Source organism: Phocoena phocoena, chromosome 11, assembly GCF_963924675.1.
Source record: "Phocoena phocoena chromosome 11, mPhoPho1.1, whole genome shotgun sequence".
NCBI lineage: Eukaryota > Metazoa > Chordata > Mammalia > Artiodactyla > Phocoenidae > Phocoena > Phocoena phocoena.
Genome location: NC_089229.1, coordinates 66,957,633 through 66,976,443, shown reverse-complemented (window position 1 = coordinate 66,976,443; position 18,811 = coordinate 66,957,633). Strand labels below are relative to the sequence as shown.

The following is an 18,811-nucleotide window of genomic DNA, read 5'->3' as shown; positions in this document are numbered from 1 at the left end:
CTACTAAGGAGCGTAGAGCATGACACAGACCTTGTTTCTGCTCATCTAAGAACCCCCAGCCCCTGCTGCCTGGTACTGCCTTATGCACAATTGTTAGCAGACATTTTTAAACTACCCTTTTTTTCTCATTGTGGTAAAGGACACATAGCCTAAAGTTTACCATTTTGTAACCAGTTCATTGGCATAAAATACACTCACATTGTTGTGCAACCATCATCTCCATCCATCTCTAGAACTTGTTCATCTTGCAAAACTGAAACTGCACCCATTAAACAATGACTCCCCATTCCTCCCTCCCCCAGCCTCCAGGAGCCACCATTCTGCTTTCTGTCTCTCTGAATTTGACCACGCAGGGACCTCATGTAAGTGGACTCATATAGTATTTGGCCTTTTATGACTGGCTGATTTCACTTAGCCTAATGTCCTTAGGATTCACCCATGTTGTCAGGTGTCAGAATTTGCTTTCTAAGGCTAAATAGTATTCCATTGTATGTTTTGTTTATCCATTCATCTGTAGATGAACACTTGTATGGCTCCTACCTCTTGGCTATTGTGAATAATGCTGCTATGAACATAGGTGGACAAATATTTGAGTGCCTGTTTTCAATTATTTGGGGTATATACTATAATCTAGTTTTATAATCTACTTTTCACATTAAAACACATTGTTAAAATTTTCCTTGTCATGAATATTCCCTATAAAATTAATTTAAATAATTGCATTATGTACTGTCATATAGCTGTATCCTCGTTGATTTAAGAAAGCAAGTATTGTTTCCTAGAAATAGAATTATAAATTCAAAGGGTATGACTAATATTAAAACTTTTGCTACGTTTGTCAAATTGCTACCCAGAAACTTATACAACCTGATACTGGCAATATCTGTACGTGTTCCCTGCATCTTTGCTAATGTTAGGTATTAATAACTACCTTCTGTCAATTTGATAATTAAAAATGATGTATCAATTCTGGTTTTCCTTTTATGCAAATTTAGGGTTCACTTTCTAGGTTAGAGTTGATTTGTAGTTGATTACTGGTTTGCTAAACACTCAGCTTATGAGATGTTGAGAAGAGATAGAAGTCTAGGGGTCCCTCCTTCTTAGTCTTGCATTCTAAGGCAATCTCAGGCTTTTTGCTCTGTGTATATATGACAAGCTGCTGTAATAGAGTTTTCCTGTTATTGTGTGCTAAATACATTCTTAGTAGTTAAACTTTCACAAACCCTTACTCACAACTCAAAAATCCAAAAAGTGCTAGAAAAAAATGTTTTTGGTAATTCATGTTACAAAACAGGACAGATCTGTTGAAAAAAACATGACCTCAACCCACATGAGACTACTTATATTTTTTATTCATCCCACTTAGAGTGTTCACATTTTTGGCTGCAAAACATGACCGTGGTTGAGTAAGAGGTACTGTCCCAGACCCCACTGAGGGTGCATAGTAATATACAATATATACAGATAAGAATTATTTTCTTTTTGAATCCTGAAAAGTTCTGAATTCTGAAACACAAACATTTTGGCATCAAAGGTTTTGGATAAGGGAATGTGGACCTATAGTGTTTTTTTCCTTGTATTTCTATGTTCCCATCCCTCCTAGGCTTTAAAAACTGATTGTGAAATCAGGCCTACTCTGGCCTTGAGTTTAAAGACAACAGAAATTTAAGTGTGGTATCTTCTTTCATCCCCAGGACATGTATAATCACTATAATCTGGAAACTGACAGATCAGTGACTAGGGCCAAGTTTCAGCTGAGCCATAGCCAACTTCAAACTCAGGGTGGTGTTCCACTAGGAACTCTGGGGGTCTTAAGAGACTTGAACCAATTGGACTGCTGAGTGATAGTGATAGCGTTGCAAGATGTTGTTGGAACATACTTCTATAATTAATACTATTTGTCCTTTATAGAACATCAACTCTCTTAGCCAAGTTTTTAAAAAACAATACCAAATTGGTAAAATTAAATAAAAATTAGTCTTCAGTTTTAAGATTGATTATTGTTCATGTTATTAAATCTAAAATTTTCAAAATATGTTTGTTAAAATGGTAAAGGTTGCAGAATTGAAAAAGCTGACTCAAATTCATGTGGAATTGCAGGGGGCCCTGAATAGCCAAAACAATTTTGAAAAAGAACAAAATTGGAGGATTTACATTTACTGATTTCAAAACTTACCAGAGAGCTGCTACAGTAATCAAAAGTGTGTGATACTAGCACATGGATAAACATATAGACCAACAGAATAGAACTGAGAGAGTTCAGAAACTGGCCAGAAATGGCCAATTGATTTTTGAAAAAGGTGCCAAGTACACTCAATGTGGAAAGAAGAGGCTTTTTTTTTTTTTTTAACAAATGTTGTTTTGACGGCTGGATTTCCATATGCCAAAGGAATGCAGTTGGACCCCAACCTCACATCACATATAAAAGTTAACTAAGGGCTTCCCTGGTGGCGCAGTGGTTGGGAGTCCGCCTGCCGATGCAGGGAACCACGGGTTCGTGCCCCGGTCCGGGAGGATCCCACGTGTCTCGGAGCGGCTGGGCCGGTGAGCCATGGCTGCTGAGCCTGCGCGTCCGGAGCCTGTGCTCCGCAGCGGGAGAGGCCGCGGCAGTGGGAGGACCGCGTACCAAAAAAAAAAAAAAAAAAAAAAAAAACAGTTAACTAAAAATGGGTCAAAAACCTAAATATGAGAGCCAAAACCATAAAACTGTTAGGAGAACATAGAGGTAAACCTTTATGACCTTGGATTTGGCAGTGGATTCTTAGATATAACACCAAAAGTATGGACAACAAAAACAAAATAGATAAATTGGACTTTATCAAAATAAAAACTTTAGTGCAACAAAGGATATTATCAAGAAAGTGAAAAGAATAACAGTGGGAGAAACATTAGGAAATAATATATCTGATACGGCTTTAATATCCAGAATAATAAAGAACTCCTACAACTCAACAAAAAGACAAACGATCCAGGTAAAAAATGAGCAAAGGACTTGAGTAGACCTTTCTCCAAAGAAGGTCTGCAAATGGTCAGTAGCACATGCTCAGCATCATCTGTCATCAGGGAGATGCAAATCAAAACCACAACACCATTTCACACCTACTAGGATGGCTAGAAGTTTTTTAAAAACAAAATTACAAGCATTGGCGAAGATATGGAGAAATTGACACACTCATACATTGCCGATGGGAGTGTAAAATGGTGCAGCCACTGCGGAAAACAATTTGGTGGTTCCTCAAAAGGCTAAACGTCAAAATCCTGCATGACTCAGCAATTCCACCACTAGGTATATACACAGAAGCACTGAAAACAGAGGCTCTAAAACAGTTACTATACATACGTATACACCATTGTTCACTGTAGTATTATTCACAATAGCCGAAAGGTAGAAACAATCCAAGTGTTCATCAACAGAGGAGTGGATAAACAATATGTGGTATATGCATACAATGGAGTGTTATTCAGCCAGAAAAAGGAATGAAGTTCTGATACACAGTACAACATGGATGAACCTTGACATCATTATGCCAAGTGAGGCAAAAGGACAAATAGGATGTGACTCCATTTATATGAAATATCTAGAATAGGCAAATTCATAGAGACCGAAAGTAGATTAGAGGTTACTATGAATTAGCAGGAGGAGGAAATGAGGAGTTATTGCTTAATGGTTACAGAGTCTCTGGGGTGATTTAAAAAAAAAATTTTGGAAACAGTGGTTATGGTTGTAAACATTGTGAACAGAATTAATGCCACCAAATTGTGCACTTAAGAATGATTTAAATGGCAACTTTTATGATTTATATATGTTCCTATAATAACTTTAGGTGAAAAGGAACTAATGAATTCAGTTAGAATCTGGTAGGTTTGTGATATATATTGTGCTTTTCTATAAAAGTATTAGCTGGGCTTCCCTGGTGCTGCAGTGGTTGAGAGTCCGCCTGCCACTGCAGGGGACACGGGTCCGTGCCCCGGTCCGGGAAGATCCCCCTTGCCGCGGAGCGACTGGGCCCATGAGCCATGGCCGCTGAGCCTGCGCGTCCGGAGCCTGTGCTCCGCAACGGGAGAGGCCACAACAGTGAGAGAGGCCCGCGTACCCCGCCCCCCACCCCTCCAAAAAAAGTATTAGCTAATGTGGTTGGTATATTAAAGTGAATAATGTGAGTTCAAAAAGAGACATGTTTAACTTCCAGGGATATTTTTGGAGCTGAATTATTGAGGGAAGTTTGTGGGAATAGGGAAAGACTAATAAGAGGAAAACAGCACTAAACGTCACTGGGACTGTAACAAGATGGAGAAAATTGTGTTTACTGAAGCTCTTCTCGGGGCTAGTATTGTTATTTGTGGATGGTAGATATCCTTAGAGTTGCCACTTGGGGTAGGGCTGGGAGGGTGAGATGCCCAAGGGACTCACCAAGCTGTCCGCCTTTCCTTCTGCTGTGAAGTCTTCGGTGCTGCAGGTAGGAAATGTTCCTGCCTGATGCGTTGCTGGAGCAGTGGGCAGGGTGGAGGGGAAGCAGAGCCTCTCCTTTTTGTAAATATTGTCCAAGCATTTGAAGACTATTATCTTGAAGGGACACTTTACTATTGGCCTGTTTTGTATGTGGACATATCCCAGTGTGGCCCAATGCAATATATCTCTGGAAATATAAAAACTCTCTTATTATTACATAGGTAATTAACTTCATTCTGAGGAATTGAGCACTAGTAACTTTTCTAGAGTGACAGAGCATTTATAATTCATTCCATCATTTATTCACTCATGTACGGAGCATCCATAATATGCTAGGTATTACTTCAGGTTCTGAGGAAACAGAATAAATTAAGACAGTGACTTGCCCTGTAGGAGCTCCGGGACCAAGTGGAGAAGAAAAGCAAGTCATGACCATACAGTGTGATAAAGGGGATGGACATGTATGTTTTTTCCAGATTTCATCTTCTTGGAGGTGACCAGTTTGTGAGAGAGTAACTACTATGTGATTATTTGGGACTCTGTTCCATATAAGCTGCAAATTTATTTATAATAATCACTAATTTTTATTTCTTTTCCACACTCTAACCAGAAGACCAACTGAAAATACTATATTTTAATAACTAATAATGCAACAGTTCAGTGTTTGGACACCTTTCATAGTGATATGACAGGTTTTACTAGACCTGCAAAGTGCTATAAGAATGTGAGGTTGAGGCAACCAACTTAACCTGGTACGTAAATGGTGACATTGAAAAAAAAATTTAAAGAAAGGGTAAAATGGTGGTGAGGGGAGGTGCATTCCAGGTAGAATGTACTAAGGATAAGATTGAATATAAAAAGGATAAAACTTGGTGACTGACCAAATATCAAGAGTGGGGGAATGAGAAAAGTCAAAAATGGCCCCAGCTGTAGTTTAGGTGGTTGAATCAATGCTAATACATTAATCAAGAAGGCAGATACAACAGGGGGCGCCTTTGAAACAAGGCAGTTTTTACCATAATGTAGGGAAAATATTTATATTCTAAATTACTTGAAGGGTAGTACTGGGTCCTAGTCATGAGTCCAAAAAAAAAAGGGGGGGCGAAGAAAATGTTCTTACCCTAACAAGTTTGACATATTCATAAGTGCTTTTTTCCTTCTTCCCACTTTAGCTGTTTTTTTCACTTCCAGAAATATGAGAGAGAGAGCACACTTTTGTATTTCTGAAGATGGGAAAAACAGAACTCTAAAAGAAACCATCAAATTCAATTTGGAATTTGCATTCCCGGAATGATTAGAGGAGAATGCCACAGTTTAGTTTATATGTCAGTAGCAAGCTGTGGTAAGAGACTGATCCATCCAGATTCAGAAAAGTGAAGAAACATTTCCTGATTCACATTTCCTTTCATTGAAAGTAGTAGCCAGCAGTGCTTAGGCCACTGAGGTCATTCAAAAATATTTGCTGAATTAATGTTATCTTTTTCTATGTTTAAATTCATTTTCTTATAAAAGGAATGAATGGTAGGGATAGTCAAGGTAAAAAGTCAGAGGGAAAAATGGGTGCCTAACAAGGTAAAGGATGCCAAAATTTATTAAAGAATGAAGTTTTTTAAAAAAAGTACCCAATAGTTATACAGTACTTAACAGTCTTCGAGTCACTTTTATATATGTGTCAGTTAATTTATTCTCCACTTTCTGATGTAGGTATTATAATCCACATTTTAATCATGAGGAAACTGAGACTTAGGGTTGAGTGATGTGCCTGAAGCCACAGGGCTATACTGCATAGAGGTCTTATGGATCAAGTCCACTGCCCTGGGTGGTTAAACAGCCGTCTTAACCTTGAAAGGAACTCTCCTGTCTTTGTGTTTTATATTTCATTATTAACTTTATTTTCATTAATAATGACTCTTTGGACCCATTTTAGAACCGCATTTAATATTACAGGGCCTATACCTTTGGATAATAGGGAAGATCGGTTTTCCTCTTCCCATCACCAAACTACAGTGGATCCTGTAAAACTGAAGCCAGAGAAAGAGACACTGGAACCTGGAGACCAAATACGATATCATAGGGTGATGAGACATGTGGGGTATAGGCTTAGCCTTAGGTGGTGTGGGGAGTGAGACTGGGCAGGCCCACATGATACCTGGAAATTACGGAGTGACAGGAAATGGTGGTCCAAGTGTGTGGTTGCTTTAAAAATAGTGGCTGGTGAGTGCCAGGTTATTCAGGTTAAACGTTAGATACATGCTGAGATCCAGTTTTCAGAGACTTCTAGTCCAGTGGGAGAAGAGAGGTATAGGTATAGGTATAGGACGCTTGGCAGATCACTAGACGTCCTGCCCAATCTGGATATGTGAACATATCTTCATTCCTAAGGCAATATGGGCCATTCTTTTAACACTTCTTTAATTGTACATTCACTAGATCATGGGATTCCTGAGGACAGTTTCTATACCCTCTTCATCACCTAGCTCCATCCTTGGCATGTGAATATCTTTAGCCACTTGTCAGAATATTGTATTTGTTTGTTTATTTTGTGGAGCTTTTCCATTAATTCTTCTAATTGTGAGTACTATACCAATAAATTTCACTGCATTTTTTTCATTTGTTTTTCAAGATGTGTTAGTCTATTGTTAATACTTTTCTGACTTACAGTGCTATTTTAATTCATTACCAAGTTACATTTAGCATCAGGGGACCCCTTGGAATTATTTAGAGCAGCTTAGGAGACATTAGTGAGTTGAAAAAGATGTCCAGTTTTGGAGTCAGATTCAGACTGCCATTGTATCACTTCTAGTGGTTGACTTCAGGCAACTAATGATATCTAATTTTTCATCATCTGTGAAAATGAGGATACAAAGAAGATTAAGTAAGATCAGACCTTTAGAAGTGCCAGGCATGTTATAACACCCTCAGGAAATTTCTGTTTACATTTCTTCATGTCACAATATGATATGATTATGTTCTATATACGTGAACTTAATTTATATAGTGTTTTATTTTTTTAACATGATTTTGAATTGTCATTTGTATTCTTTGCACAACCTGTAAGATAACCAGGGAAAGTAATTTTATAACTAGTTTCAGATAAACTGAGAATAGGTCATTGCTCGGGATCATGCAACTAAGTTGTGTTTTTACCTGCTGTCTCTCATATACTTGCTATGCCTCTGACCATTTCATTCACAGCCAGTCACCATAAAGAAGATGTCATTTGGACCCAATGACCTGCCATACTGATGCTGTAAGTTAGATATAGTGTGGATGCCTAATTCTGATTACTTTTATTGCTGGGCACTGCTTATCAGGCAGTCTTTGGGCCTTACCCATGACGTTCCCGAGAGGTCATTTTGTGTTTTCTGATGGATAATAGGTTATCCAAGTTATAAAATGTAGATGATGGCTCTTTTTATTGCCCATTTTAGGTAAATCTCAATCATCTTTGCTGTAGAAGTTACCTCTCCATTTTGCAGTTGGGATGATTTCCATTTCTAATTGATAGACAAGTAATCATGTGAATTGCAACTTTCTGGTGAGGTTTCTACTGTTCTCTTATTAACTCATTAATGTGACTGGACTTCTAGACATTTTTATTGGGGCCATGATGTATGTCAGAACTAGTACCACCAATGACTTTATTCCTTTAATCTTACTATAGTAACTGCATTGATAAAGTTTTAAAAATATTGTTTCTATTTCTTTCATTTTAAACTAATTGTTATGTGATTAATTACTATTAAATTTATGAAAAGTAAATAGTGAGTTTCTTTTGACCAAAGCCTCAATTATTTGAATTTTGCCTATAGTAAACCAGTTGATATATTTGTATACAGTGTTTTCTTTGGTATTCCTACAATACTCCATTAGTCTGTCTGGCCTAGCACTTACTAATTATCCTCAAAATAGGATTTATCATGTCTCAAATTCCTTTCCTCAAGAAGAGGGAACTTTGTCTGGTTCTTCTTGGTATTCCCAGGGCCTAAGAACACAATGACTGTGCAAAATATGTATAAACTAGGCAATGAATGTTTGTTGAACCTGACTTCCAGTTGAACTTTCACATTGCATCCATACAAAATTATATCAACATGTCAGGACCAAAGATTTTTCACTGAATAAACAGTTTTCAGTTCTCTCAGCAGCTTTGTGATGAACAGATAACATAGAGGTACCACATGCTTTTTATATTCCAAGTGCCAAAATTAAATGAGCTAATCATGGTGTCATTCAAGGTGGTACTTCTGTAGTATAAATGAGGTATTACGGCAATATGAAAAATGCATTTCAAAATATTACATTTTAAAATGACTTATATAAAGAAGAAAATTAAATGAACATTTTTGCCTTTTTAGAATCTTTTTCCTGATTCTGCAGCTATTTTAATAAAAAGCCCTCAAAATGTCACCTAGATTTTGACTATTTTATTTTTGCTGAGAAATGAACTTTTTCAACTGTGTTAGATTACCAGAAATGAGAATATCAAACAGTAACTGGAGCCCCTCAGTAGGGAAGTATAATTATCATATTAGCATCATAAACCATTTGCTTCTCAGTACTGTATTAGGTAATGAGAGCAACAGCTGCAGCTTTGTTCTACCTGGATGATGTTTCAATTAAGCCATTTCTGTTTTATTCACTCAAATTTACAGGTTCTACTTTGTGTTGACATTAACCAGTGAATCTATTAGTTTCCATTACCAACAGAATAACTAAAATTATAAATAGTTCTATATTTTCTCTCACAAATCCTGTCAAGCTGCATAGATGCCTTTAATTTGATAGAGCATCTGGGCAATACATCTTCTTTCTCCTCTGTGTTTAGGCAAAATTTGTACTTTCTTTTTTTTTTTTTTTTCTTTTTTTTTTTTTGCGGTACGCGGGCCTCTCACTGTTGTGGCCTCTCCCGTTGTGGAGCGCAGGCTCAGCGGCCATGGCTCATGGGCCCAGCCACTCCGCGGAACGTGGGATCTTCCCGGACCGGGGCACGAACCCATGTCCCCTGCATCGGCAGGCGGACTCTCAACCACTGCGCCACCAGGGAAGCCCTGTACTTTCTTAAGCTTACCCTTTCATTAAAAAAAAAAAAAAAATGTCAACAACAGCAGCTCTGTCCCATCTGTTGACCCCAGATACATAATAGGTAAATTGGGCATCTCTTTCTAAAGGAATCCAGATAAGATGCAAAAGTCAAGTCACTCCATCAGGTTTACAGTACTTGTTTAAAAAAATATCTGTAGTATTATGTTTCTCTGACTTGCTAGTTCTACCAGGAAAAAAAAAGTGAATCATAAGCACCACAGATACAATTTCATCAGTGTCTATCTTACTGCTATAAAAAGGTCTTTTCTTCTTACTTGTAAACCAAGCTGCAAAACACCAATTGAAAACCCACATATTGGGATGTTTCTTAGTGATGTGCCAAGCCTAAATAGCTGAGTCATTGGCTGATAGTTTGGTTTTGTTAAATAATCACTTAGAGATCTCATAACTCTCACCTATACATACCCAGCTTTCTTTGGGGCCACTGAAGGGAATTTTTCTGGATTGATCGGAACCCAGTCTCTTCTTTCACGAAAGCCTCTAATGGATTAAAAAAAAAATTAATATGCAATTAAAAAGTCACTACAAAGCTAACATCACACTTCATAAAATTAAAAGTAATTTACCATAACTTAATGCTTATTCCATACTCAATCTTCCTAGTTTTGATAAATACAAACAAACCTTCCATCCCTAGTTTTGATAAAAGCAAACCTTTATAGCTGGTTTGTTCAAGTTAAGATCCAGCTGAGTACCACATATAGCTAATGGTTGTTGTGATATGGTGATTTGTAATAAGAAATATATATTTGTTTTTCCTTGGTTTGTGTCACAGAGCTCCTTTTTTATTTATTTATTTTAAAAATTATTATTACTTTTTGTCTGTACCTCGCAGCTTGTGGGGTTTTAGTTCTCCAAACAGGGATTGGAGCAGTGAGAGTGTGGAGCCTTAACCACTGGACCGCCAGGGAATTCCCACAGAGCTCCTTTTTTTAAAACTCTTGGGATTTCCAAAATGATCAGAGGGATAAAGATGCCCTTTGTTATGTTAATGAGGTGCTTGGACAGCCCCTAGGCAACCAAAGGAGCCGGGCTGGCTGCCCAGGGAACCCACCAAGTGATTAGAGGGTAGAAATTTTCAATCCCACCCCCCTGACCCCCGGGGTAGGGGAGAGGGGCAAATTGAATCAATTACCGATGGCCACTGATCGTCAATCAGTCATGCCTCTGTAATGAAGCCTCCATAAAAACCCAAAAGGACAGGGTTTGGAGAGCTTCAGGTTGGTGAGCAGGTGGAGTTGTGGGGAGAGCAGGGCACCTGGAGAGGGCATGGGAGCTCTGCACCTCTCCCCACACACCTTGCCCCTGTACCTCCTCATCTGGCTGTGCATCTGTATCCTTTATAACAGAGGACCCTAAACTTTTTGGCATCGGGGACCGGTTTCGTGGAAGACAGTTTTTCCACAGACGGGGGAGGGGCGGGGGATGGTTTCGGGATGATCCAAGGGCATTACATTTATTGTGCGCTTTATTTCTATTATTCTTACATTGTAATATATAATGAAATAATTATACAACTCGCCATAATTGTAATATATAATGAAATAATTATACAACTCGCCATAATGCAGAATCAGTGGGAGCCCTGAGCTTGTTTTCCTGCAACTAGATGGTCCCATCTGGGGGCGATGGGAGACAGTGACACCCGACGTGTGTTGCTTATGTCCAGTCTACTCCGTAAGATGCAGCTTAATTGTCACTTGCCACTCACTGATAGGGTTTTGATATGAGTCTTCGACTTATTGATTTATTATGGTCTCTGTGAGTCAAACCTCTCTGCTAATGATAATCTGTATTTGCAACCGCTCCCCAGCGCTAGCGTCACCGCCTCAGCTCCACCTCAGATCATCAGGCATTAGATTCTCATAAGGAGCACGCAGACTAGATCCCTCGCATGCGCAGTTCACGGTAGGGTTCGCATTCCTATGAGAATCTAATGCCGCCGCTCATCTGACAGGAGGCGGAGCTCAGGCGGTAATGTGAGCGATGGGGAGTGGCTGTAAATACAGATGAAGCTTGGCTCGCTCACCTGCCCGCCACTCACCTCCTGCTGTGCAGCCCGGTTCCTAACAGGCCAGGCACCGGTACCGGTCCGGGGGTTGGGGACCCCTGCTTTATATAACATCCTTTATACTAAACTGGTAAATGTAATAAATGTTCCTCTGAGTTCTGTGAGCCATTCTAACAAACTAATTGAGCCTGAGGAGAGGGTGGTGGGAACCTCCAATTTATAGCCAGTTAGTCAGAAGCACAGGTGACAACATGGACTTCCAATTGGCATCTGAAATGGGGGCAGTCTTGAGCCCATAAACTGTGGAATCTGATGCTACCTTCAGGTAGCTCGTGTCAGAATTGAATTAATTGTTCAGTTGTGTGGGAAAAAACACATTGGAGTTCTGTTCCGTAGGGCTCTTTAAATCTCTAACAGTCTACCTTTTTCATGTCATTGATTTGTTGAAGAGGCTGGACCTGTTGATAAATGAGAATATTTATTTAAATTTATTTAAATGCTTAATAATATTTGACTATTTATGTAAGTTTATTTAACTAAGAACATTTTTCTACATGGCCAAAATTACGTGGTTATACTTATCGATATTAATATAACCCAACACTTAATCAGTATTCAAATTTTCGCAGTTTGCTTTTAAGTCGTTTGTATCTGGATTGTTTAAACCAGGATCCAGCCCAGAACCACACACTGCAAATGGTTGTTTTGTTCTCTTGGTGTCTTTTAATCTGGAACAGTCCCTTTTATTCACATCAGGAACGTGTTTACAAGAGGAGACTAGTGTCTTGCAGAACAACCCACCTTCTGGATTTGGTTCCTTTATCCCTCTAACACTGTGCTGTCCAGTGTAGTAACCACTGGTCCCATGATGTTATTGAGCTTTTGAAATGTGGCTAGTCCAAATTGAGATGTGTTGTGAGTATAAGAATACCCCCCAAATGTAAAATAGTTCACTAATAATTTTTTATATTGAATACACACATGTTGAAATGATAATCTGGGTATATCAGGTTAAATAAATCTTACTACTAAAAATAATTTTACCTATTTCTCTTTCTTAATGTAGCTACTAGAATATTCTGTTGGACTCCCAGTATATTTCTGTTAGATAGTGCCAGTCAACAGATTTTAAAATGGAAAATTATACCCTAAAATGACTCCACATCAGTTCCCTGACATGTGAAAGAAAAAAGAACATCAATAGGCTAAAGTGTTCCTGAGCTGGAATTTTATAACAGTTAGTTGCCATGTCCTTCCATGTAGAAGCTAAGTGATTTTCCATGGTAGATCTAGCCTTAGAGCATTTTAGGACCTAATATCCTACAAGTGTGGCATTGTCCAGTAGATGAAATAGCTGCTGAAGATTTGGAGTGTCCTGATTTCCAAAAGCCTTAAATAATGTCAACCTGTAAGTGTGCCACAGATGCTAAAAATAGTTAAGCCAATGCTGCTGACTTAAAAGCAAAAAACAGTATGTGAGCCAACGAAGATCATGCTCATTTATTTATTCGTTTTTTTGTTTCTTTTCAGTCTTGGAAAACCTTGAACAGACAATTGTCTCCGGTTTTGGATCACTGGAAAGTCAGCAGGATTTCCGAACCCCGGAGTTTGTGAGTACTACCACTCTATCTTAAATTTGTATCAGTTAGCTAGAGGTTTCTCACAAAGTGGAGAAAGAGGGTGTTTTGTTTTGTTTTTAAATGAGTTCTTGCCTTCAGTGCCTCTAGATCTGGCACAGGCCTCGCTGTTAGGACTCTGTGTGCAAAGCTCTCGTCCTCTGGGGAGCACGTTCCTGAACTACAGTGTCTTGGCATCATGCACTGTAAGCTCGCTCTTCACGCTGCTTGTAATAGCAAATGGGAACTTGTTCTGCAGTAAAATAGCACTGTGTGTCTGAAACTCCCCCTTTATTCATTGATGCCCTTGCTACCAGTTTCAGCTGTCAAAAACTCTGGAAACCAGTCTCTACTGAGCACATCCAGGTACACTGACCAGTCCAATTCCTTTTTCATTCTGGAGCCTCAGTAGCACAACCTATATGGATACATCTTGTAGGGCTAGGGATGTTCTATTGGTTGTTTCTGCTAAGAAGGGAACTAAGTGCTCTTACTAAATTAGACTCATTAAAGATTAGCCATGGTTCCTACCCTCAAGGAATTAAAAATCTTATTAGATGCTACTGTGATTTTATTAATGCCTTGTTTAAAGAAAATTAAGCACATAGGATGCCTGGTGGAGAATGTCCTTACTAAATAGATTTTATATTAGGCTTATTTGAAGAGGGTGATGGGAAGAAGTATGTCTCTAATTCCTATACCATGTTATTGCACCAGATGTGTAAGGAAAGCATGCCAGGATCCATCTAGATTTACTGATTTTTGCCCCCTGCTGCAAATGGCTTGTCTACCAACTTAGCAATGGAAAAATCTTTTTTTTAATTTTCAAAGTATGATGTATAGTCACCACTCCAGTAATCGGCAGAGCACAATTATATTATTGATAGCGGAAAAAAAACAACAACAAAAAACCACCTCATTATGTGCTTTCCCTCTTCTCACACACTCTTTATGGATTGTCCCCTCAATTCAGCCAAGAGTAAGGAAACTAGGCAGGTCTCTGGACTGAAAAGGGATGGCACATGAGACTCTATCCACAATGCCATTTTATTTCAAAGTGTGGGACTCCTGTGGTGTACTAGCAGATTGCCTACTGTGAAAATCACTTGGATATAATGGAAAGACATAGTATTCAATGACTTCTCTATTATATTCAGTGAGATTTTCCATGCAGCAAAATTGTGAATGCTCACCAGTATTCCTGCATCTTAAAGTAACAGAGCAGTTTTGTGTTTTTTTCTGACTTCTGCCGTTACAGCCCCAAAGTAGAACTGACACAGATATTTCACGTTTGAGTATGATATTGGTACAGACTCATGGAGCTGACCTTTTTCTGTTTTGTTATTTTCTAACTGCTTTTTTTTTTTAATAGCTTTATTTATTTTGGCTGCGTTGGGTCTTTGTTGCTGTGCGAGGGCTGCTCTTTGTTGTGGTGCGCAGGCTTCTCACTGTGGTGGCTTCTCTTGTTGCGGAGCAGGGCCTCTAGCTGCATGGGCTTCAGTAGTTGTGGCACATGGGCTCAGTAGTTGTGGCACGCGGGCTCTAGAGTGCAGGCTCAGTAGTTGTGGCGCACGGGCTTAGTTGCTCTGAGGCATGTGGGATCTTCCTGGACCAGGGCTCAAACCCGTGTCCCTTGCACTCGCAGGTGGATTCTTAACCACTGTGCCACCAGGGAAGCCCTGATGCTGAAATTGTTAATCACAGTTTCCTTATTTGTGTGGTTGATATCAGATCTCTATATCCTGGCTATTATCTTTCTCTAATTGTGTGTTCATATCATATTCAGGGAGGAATCTGTGATTTTCTTGTGCTTTATAAATTTTCACACATCTGATGATCATTGCCTGCCACATCTTTGTGTAGCACGTACATAGCTGCTTGTATTTTCTCGTCAGCATCACAGTAGCCCATGTACTCCCAGTTCCATAGTAAACATGTATTTCCTGAGCTGTCTCCATGGTAAACAAACAGGAGGTATAGAAGCTGCCTTGAGAATAGGGTACTCAGGGGACTCAGGCCTGATATTTAAGGGAAGCCTCTTTTGTAGGCAGAAAGTTACAACATCGGTCAGAATGGGTGGCTGCAGTTGGGGAGGTGGCAGATTAGGCACATGCCAGGACAGAGTCAGCTAAGTTGATCCAAACCAAAATCTTAAATTAGAAACAGGGACACCAGTACAAAACTGGGAGCAAAAAGAGCCCCCCAAAATAAAAAATAAATTATGTATATGCCAAAAAAAAAAAAAAAAAGAGCCCAAAGGCAAAGCAAAATTGGAAACAGAAAAGAGAGAGAAGAATAAAAGGAACTGGATAATCAGCCTTCTGTTCTTCTCCGGGTGGCATTTCGGAAGGTCCAGCCGCAGTTTGCTGAGTTGAACTGAAATAAAGCAAGGCATAGACCATGTTTACTCAGGCCTTATCCTCAAATAGTTCAGATTTTAGAAGGATGAAGAGCCCAGTGTTTTTGTACAGAATGTATTTATATAGTTTTGTATTTATATAGTATTTATATAGTTATATAGTTTGGCCAAGAGGGAGGACAAAATCCTTATCATTATTAGTTTCCTTCAGAATTTGTTTTTCTTTCGTTTGAAACAAGGCCTGAGAGCAGTGCTCCTTATGGCATGATAAGTACATTAAAGGTTTCCTTCCCAGTTCAGGTGTGTAGTGTGACTAGTCAGACAAAGTATTGCCGTGTAGTCTACATAAATCACGGGTAAAGAAATGCTGTTGTGAATCCCTCATGTACCTGCAGACAGCGGCCATCTTGCAGGGCAGAGTTTGTCCCGTGATCACGTTGCCCCTCCCCACTGTCTGCTTCACTCTGTGGGCTGAAGTGGGTGAGTTTAGCCAAACCACGCTGACATGTTAAAAGGTGAATGAAGACGTGAACATAGGTGCGTGTGTTGTTGCCACCCCAAAGCTTGTGAGGAGCTGCGAACATGTTGAAACTAGACATAGATCCACTCCGAGGTGAGGTGCATGTGTGGGTGAGGGTCAAGGTGAAAGGGACCTGGCTAAGGGCTGACCTTACAGAGAGTCCCTTGGTTATCTCACTCTGGTGGGAAACCATCTCTGTCGTGGTTCAGTTTTTTGTTTAAGCACAATGAAAATCTGTTTTATAACCTGCTTTGTTAACTTAATGTTTTATCCTGAACATTTTCCCATGCCGTTTTTCCCCCAGTTTTATTGAGATATAATTGACATATAGCACAGTGTAAGTTTAAGGTGTACAGCGCCATGCTGGGTTTTTCCTCTGACACTGATATCTTCTCTGACATTTTCTGTTCCCTTGTGCCAATGAACTGTAATTCATTACATTAGAATTTTCAAAGCAGTTAGTTCAAGAGGGAACTTGTCGAGGAAACGGTGGCATGGTTGGATGCTCTGGGCCCATGGGATTGGTGACCATCATTTTGGGACACGGACCCTGAAAGTAGATGGGGTGTGTGGTGACAGGTATCAGACTCTGAGGAAAGGGATTGACCAGAGTGAGGCTGGGAACTGAGTACCAGAGACCCAGATAAACTTGTAGGAGTTCAGACTAGAAGTAGAGACTGCAGCACTGGCCAAGCTGGTTAGAACCAAGGATGGGGAGCCATCCACCTGGGGATGGAGCATATAAAGGCGGTCCTGCAGCATGGCAGCACAGATGTAGGGCATCCCAGGCTCCCAACAGTGCTCCCAATCCCAGATGTAGTTAAGAGCAAAGGTGATCTAGGCGTCACTGCAGGGGCCCAGCCAGCGTGACTGCCCCAGCAGACCCCAGGTTGATCCCAAGCCCCAGGGAGTAGGAAAAAAACCTGGGGATTGAGGGGTTAGTAGGGGGAAATGTTGGGTAGTGGTCAAGGCTCTTTCTAGAAACCCTGCCTCTGTCGGCACTGACCCAGGAACTCACATGGGTCTGATTGCCTGAGTATACATGGGGTGAAGGATGGGGTATGGGGAGGAACTCTGATCTAGCAACGGTGAATCTGCTTGCAGCACGCTGGATAGAAACCAGGCTGCAGTCAACATGAGAACACGTGGAAGGAAAGAGAAGGCTAAGGAATTACATTTTATGATCTAAGTCTCAATAGTAATACCCTCTCTTTCGGCCTTTCCAGAACTTGAGGTTTATTTATGACTCCCTGGGCTTTTTAGGGGCAGGAGGATTTCTTATAGCGTCTTGTCTCATGCCAGTTGATGATGTTTCCCTTTGTTTACCTTCTACCAAATTTGGTGTAAGTAATAAGATAGAGTTTGGGCTGGCAAAAGAATATTAGGATTACAACAGGGTAAACCAGGGAAGACGATGAGAAACCTCAGGATTTAGAAAAGGAAAAGAGACTCGGGAAGATGAGGATTAAAGTGGAGCAAATATGTTCCCTTCATTCAGTACTCATGGTTATGCAGAGAGAAGGAGGTCGGAAGAGTTCTTATGCCATTTGGAATTTTGTGTAACTGGCTCCCTTTTTGAGAGAAGATACCGCTTAATAGAGAAAACAGTTGATTTCCTGAAATTCAAATTTGTTTGTCTTTAACTAGATGAAAATAGATGTGACCTTGAAGAAAGAGTTAAAATCTTAATTCAGTCAACAAATATTTATTTGATGTCTACTATTTTAAGCACTGTAGCGGACAAACAGAAGACATCCTTGCACGTGTGGAGCTTACATTTTGGTAGGGGAAACATAAAACACAAAATAAATAAAACACAACATGTCAGATGATGGTAAATCCTTCAGAGAAAAATAAAGGAAGGATTATATGTGTGTGTTGCAGAGGGAGTTGGTTACAGTTTTCAACAAGGTGTACAGGGCAAATCTCACTGAGAAGGTGATCAGTGGAAAGACCTGAAGCAGGGATGCTGGAGCAAACTCTTTGGAAAACTAGATGAAGAGCATTCCAGGCAGAGGGAACAACAGGAACAAAGGTCTTGAGGTGGGAGTTGGTGGAAGGTTTGGGGAAAGGAGGCCAATGTGACTGGAGTAGAATGAAGGGTGGTGAGAATAGTAGCTAGTGGGGACTTTACAGGCGATTGTAAACACTTTGGTTTTACTTTGAGTTGGGAAGTTATTTGAGGGTGTTGTCTGAAAAAAATGCACAACCTAAAAGTTGAGAGTTATGTTTTATTTGGTGGACTTTCTTAGGACTTCAAGCCTGGGAGACAGCATCTCAAATAACTCTGAGAGACTGCTCCGAAGAAGCAGGGAGGGAAGCCAGGATATATAGAAGTTTTTGCAACAAAAGACCAGGTAGTCAGAACATCAAAGGATTACTGTTAAGAAAAGAAAACCAGCTATCTCAAGTTAAAGAATTTATTGCTTTTCTATGTATGGGAAGATGCAAGAGTCTGGGCTCACTGAAATCACTCCTTTGACATGCACCTTAGCTATCCGGGGGCCAGTCTCCTCAGGTGCATTGTATGGGTGTGGCTGCAGCGGCTGACTGCTAGATGAGCTTGGCAGTGGGCATCCTGTTTGTCTCCATCCTGAGTTCCCTCAGCGCTCACCGTCCAGGCGGCTGCAATGTGAAGCAACAAGCTTTGTTTACTGATATGGCAGGCAATATTTTAGTTCTCAAGGGTAACCCTTGGCAAGATAAACTGGGGGGTATGAGCAGAAGGGTGACTTTACCTGACCTCACC

General features: G+C 40.0%; 1 protein-coding gene across 2 annotated transcripts in view; it reads left to right on the top strand.

Annotated features, from left to right (window-relative positions):
* ANO6 (anoctamin 6) overlaps positions 1–18,811 on the top strand; it is a 213,042-nt gene that overhangs the window by 77,121 nt on the left and 117,110 nt on the right. For both annotated transcript variants that reach the window (XM_065886887.1, XM_065886886.1), the window contains one exon: positions 13,098–13,177. In XM_065886887.1, the coding sequence (XP_065742959.1) occupies positions 13,098–13,177 (80 nt within the window). The remainder of the gene's footprint in view (positions 1–13,097; positions 13,178–18,811) is intronic.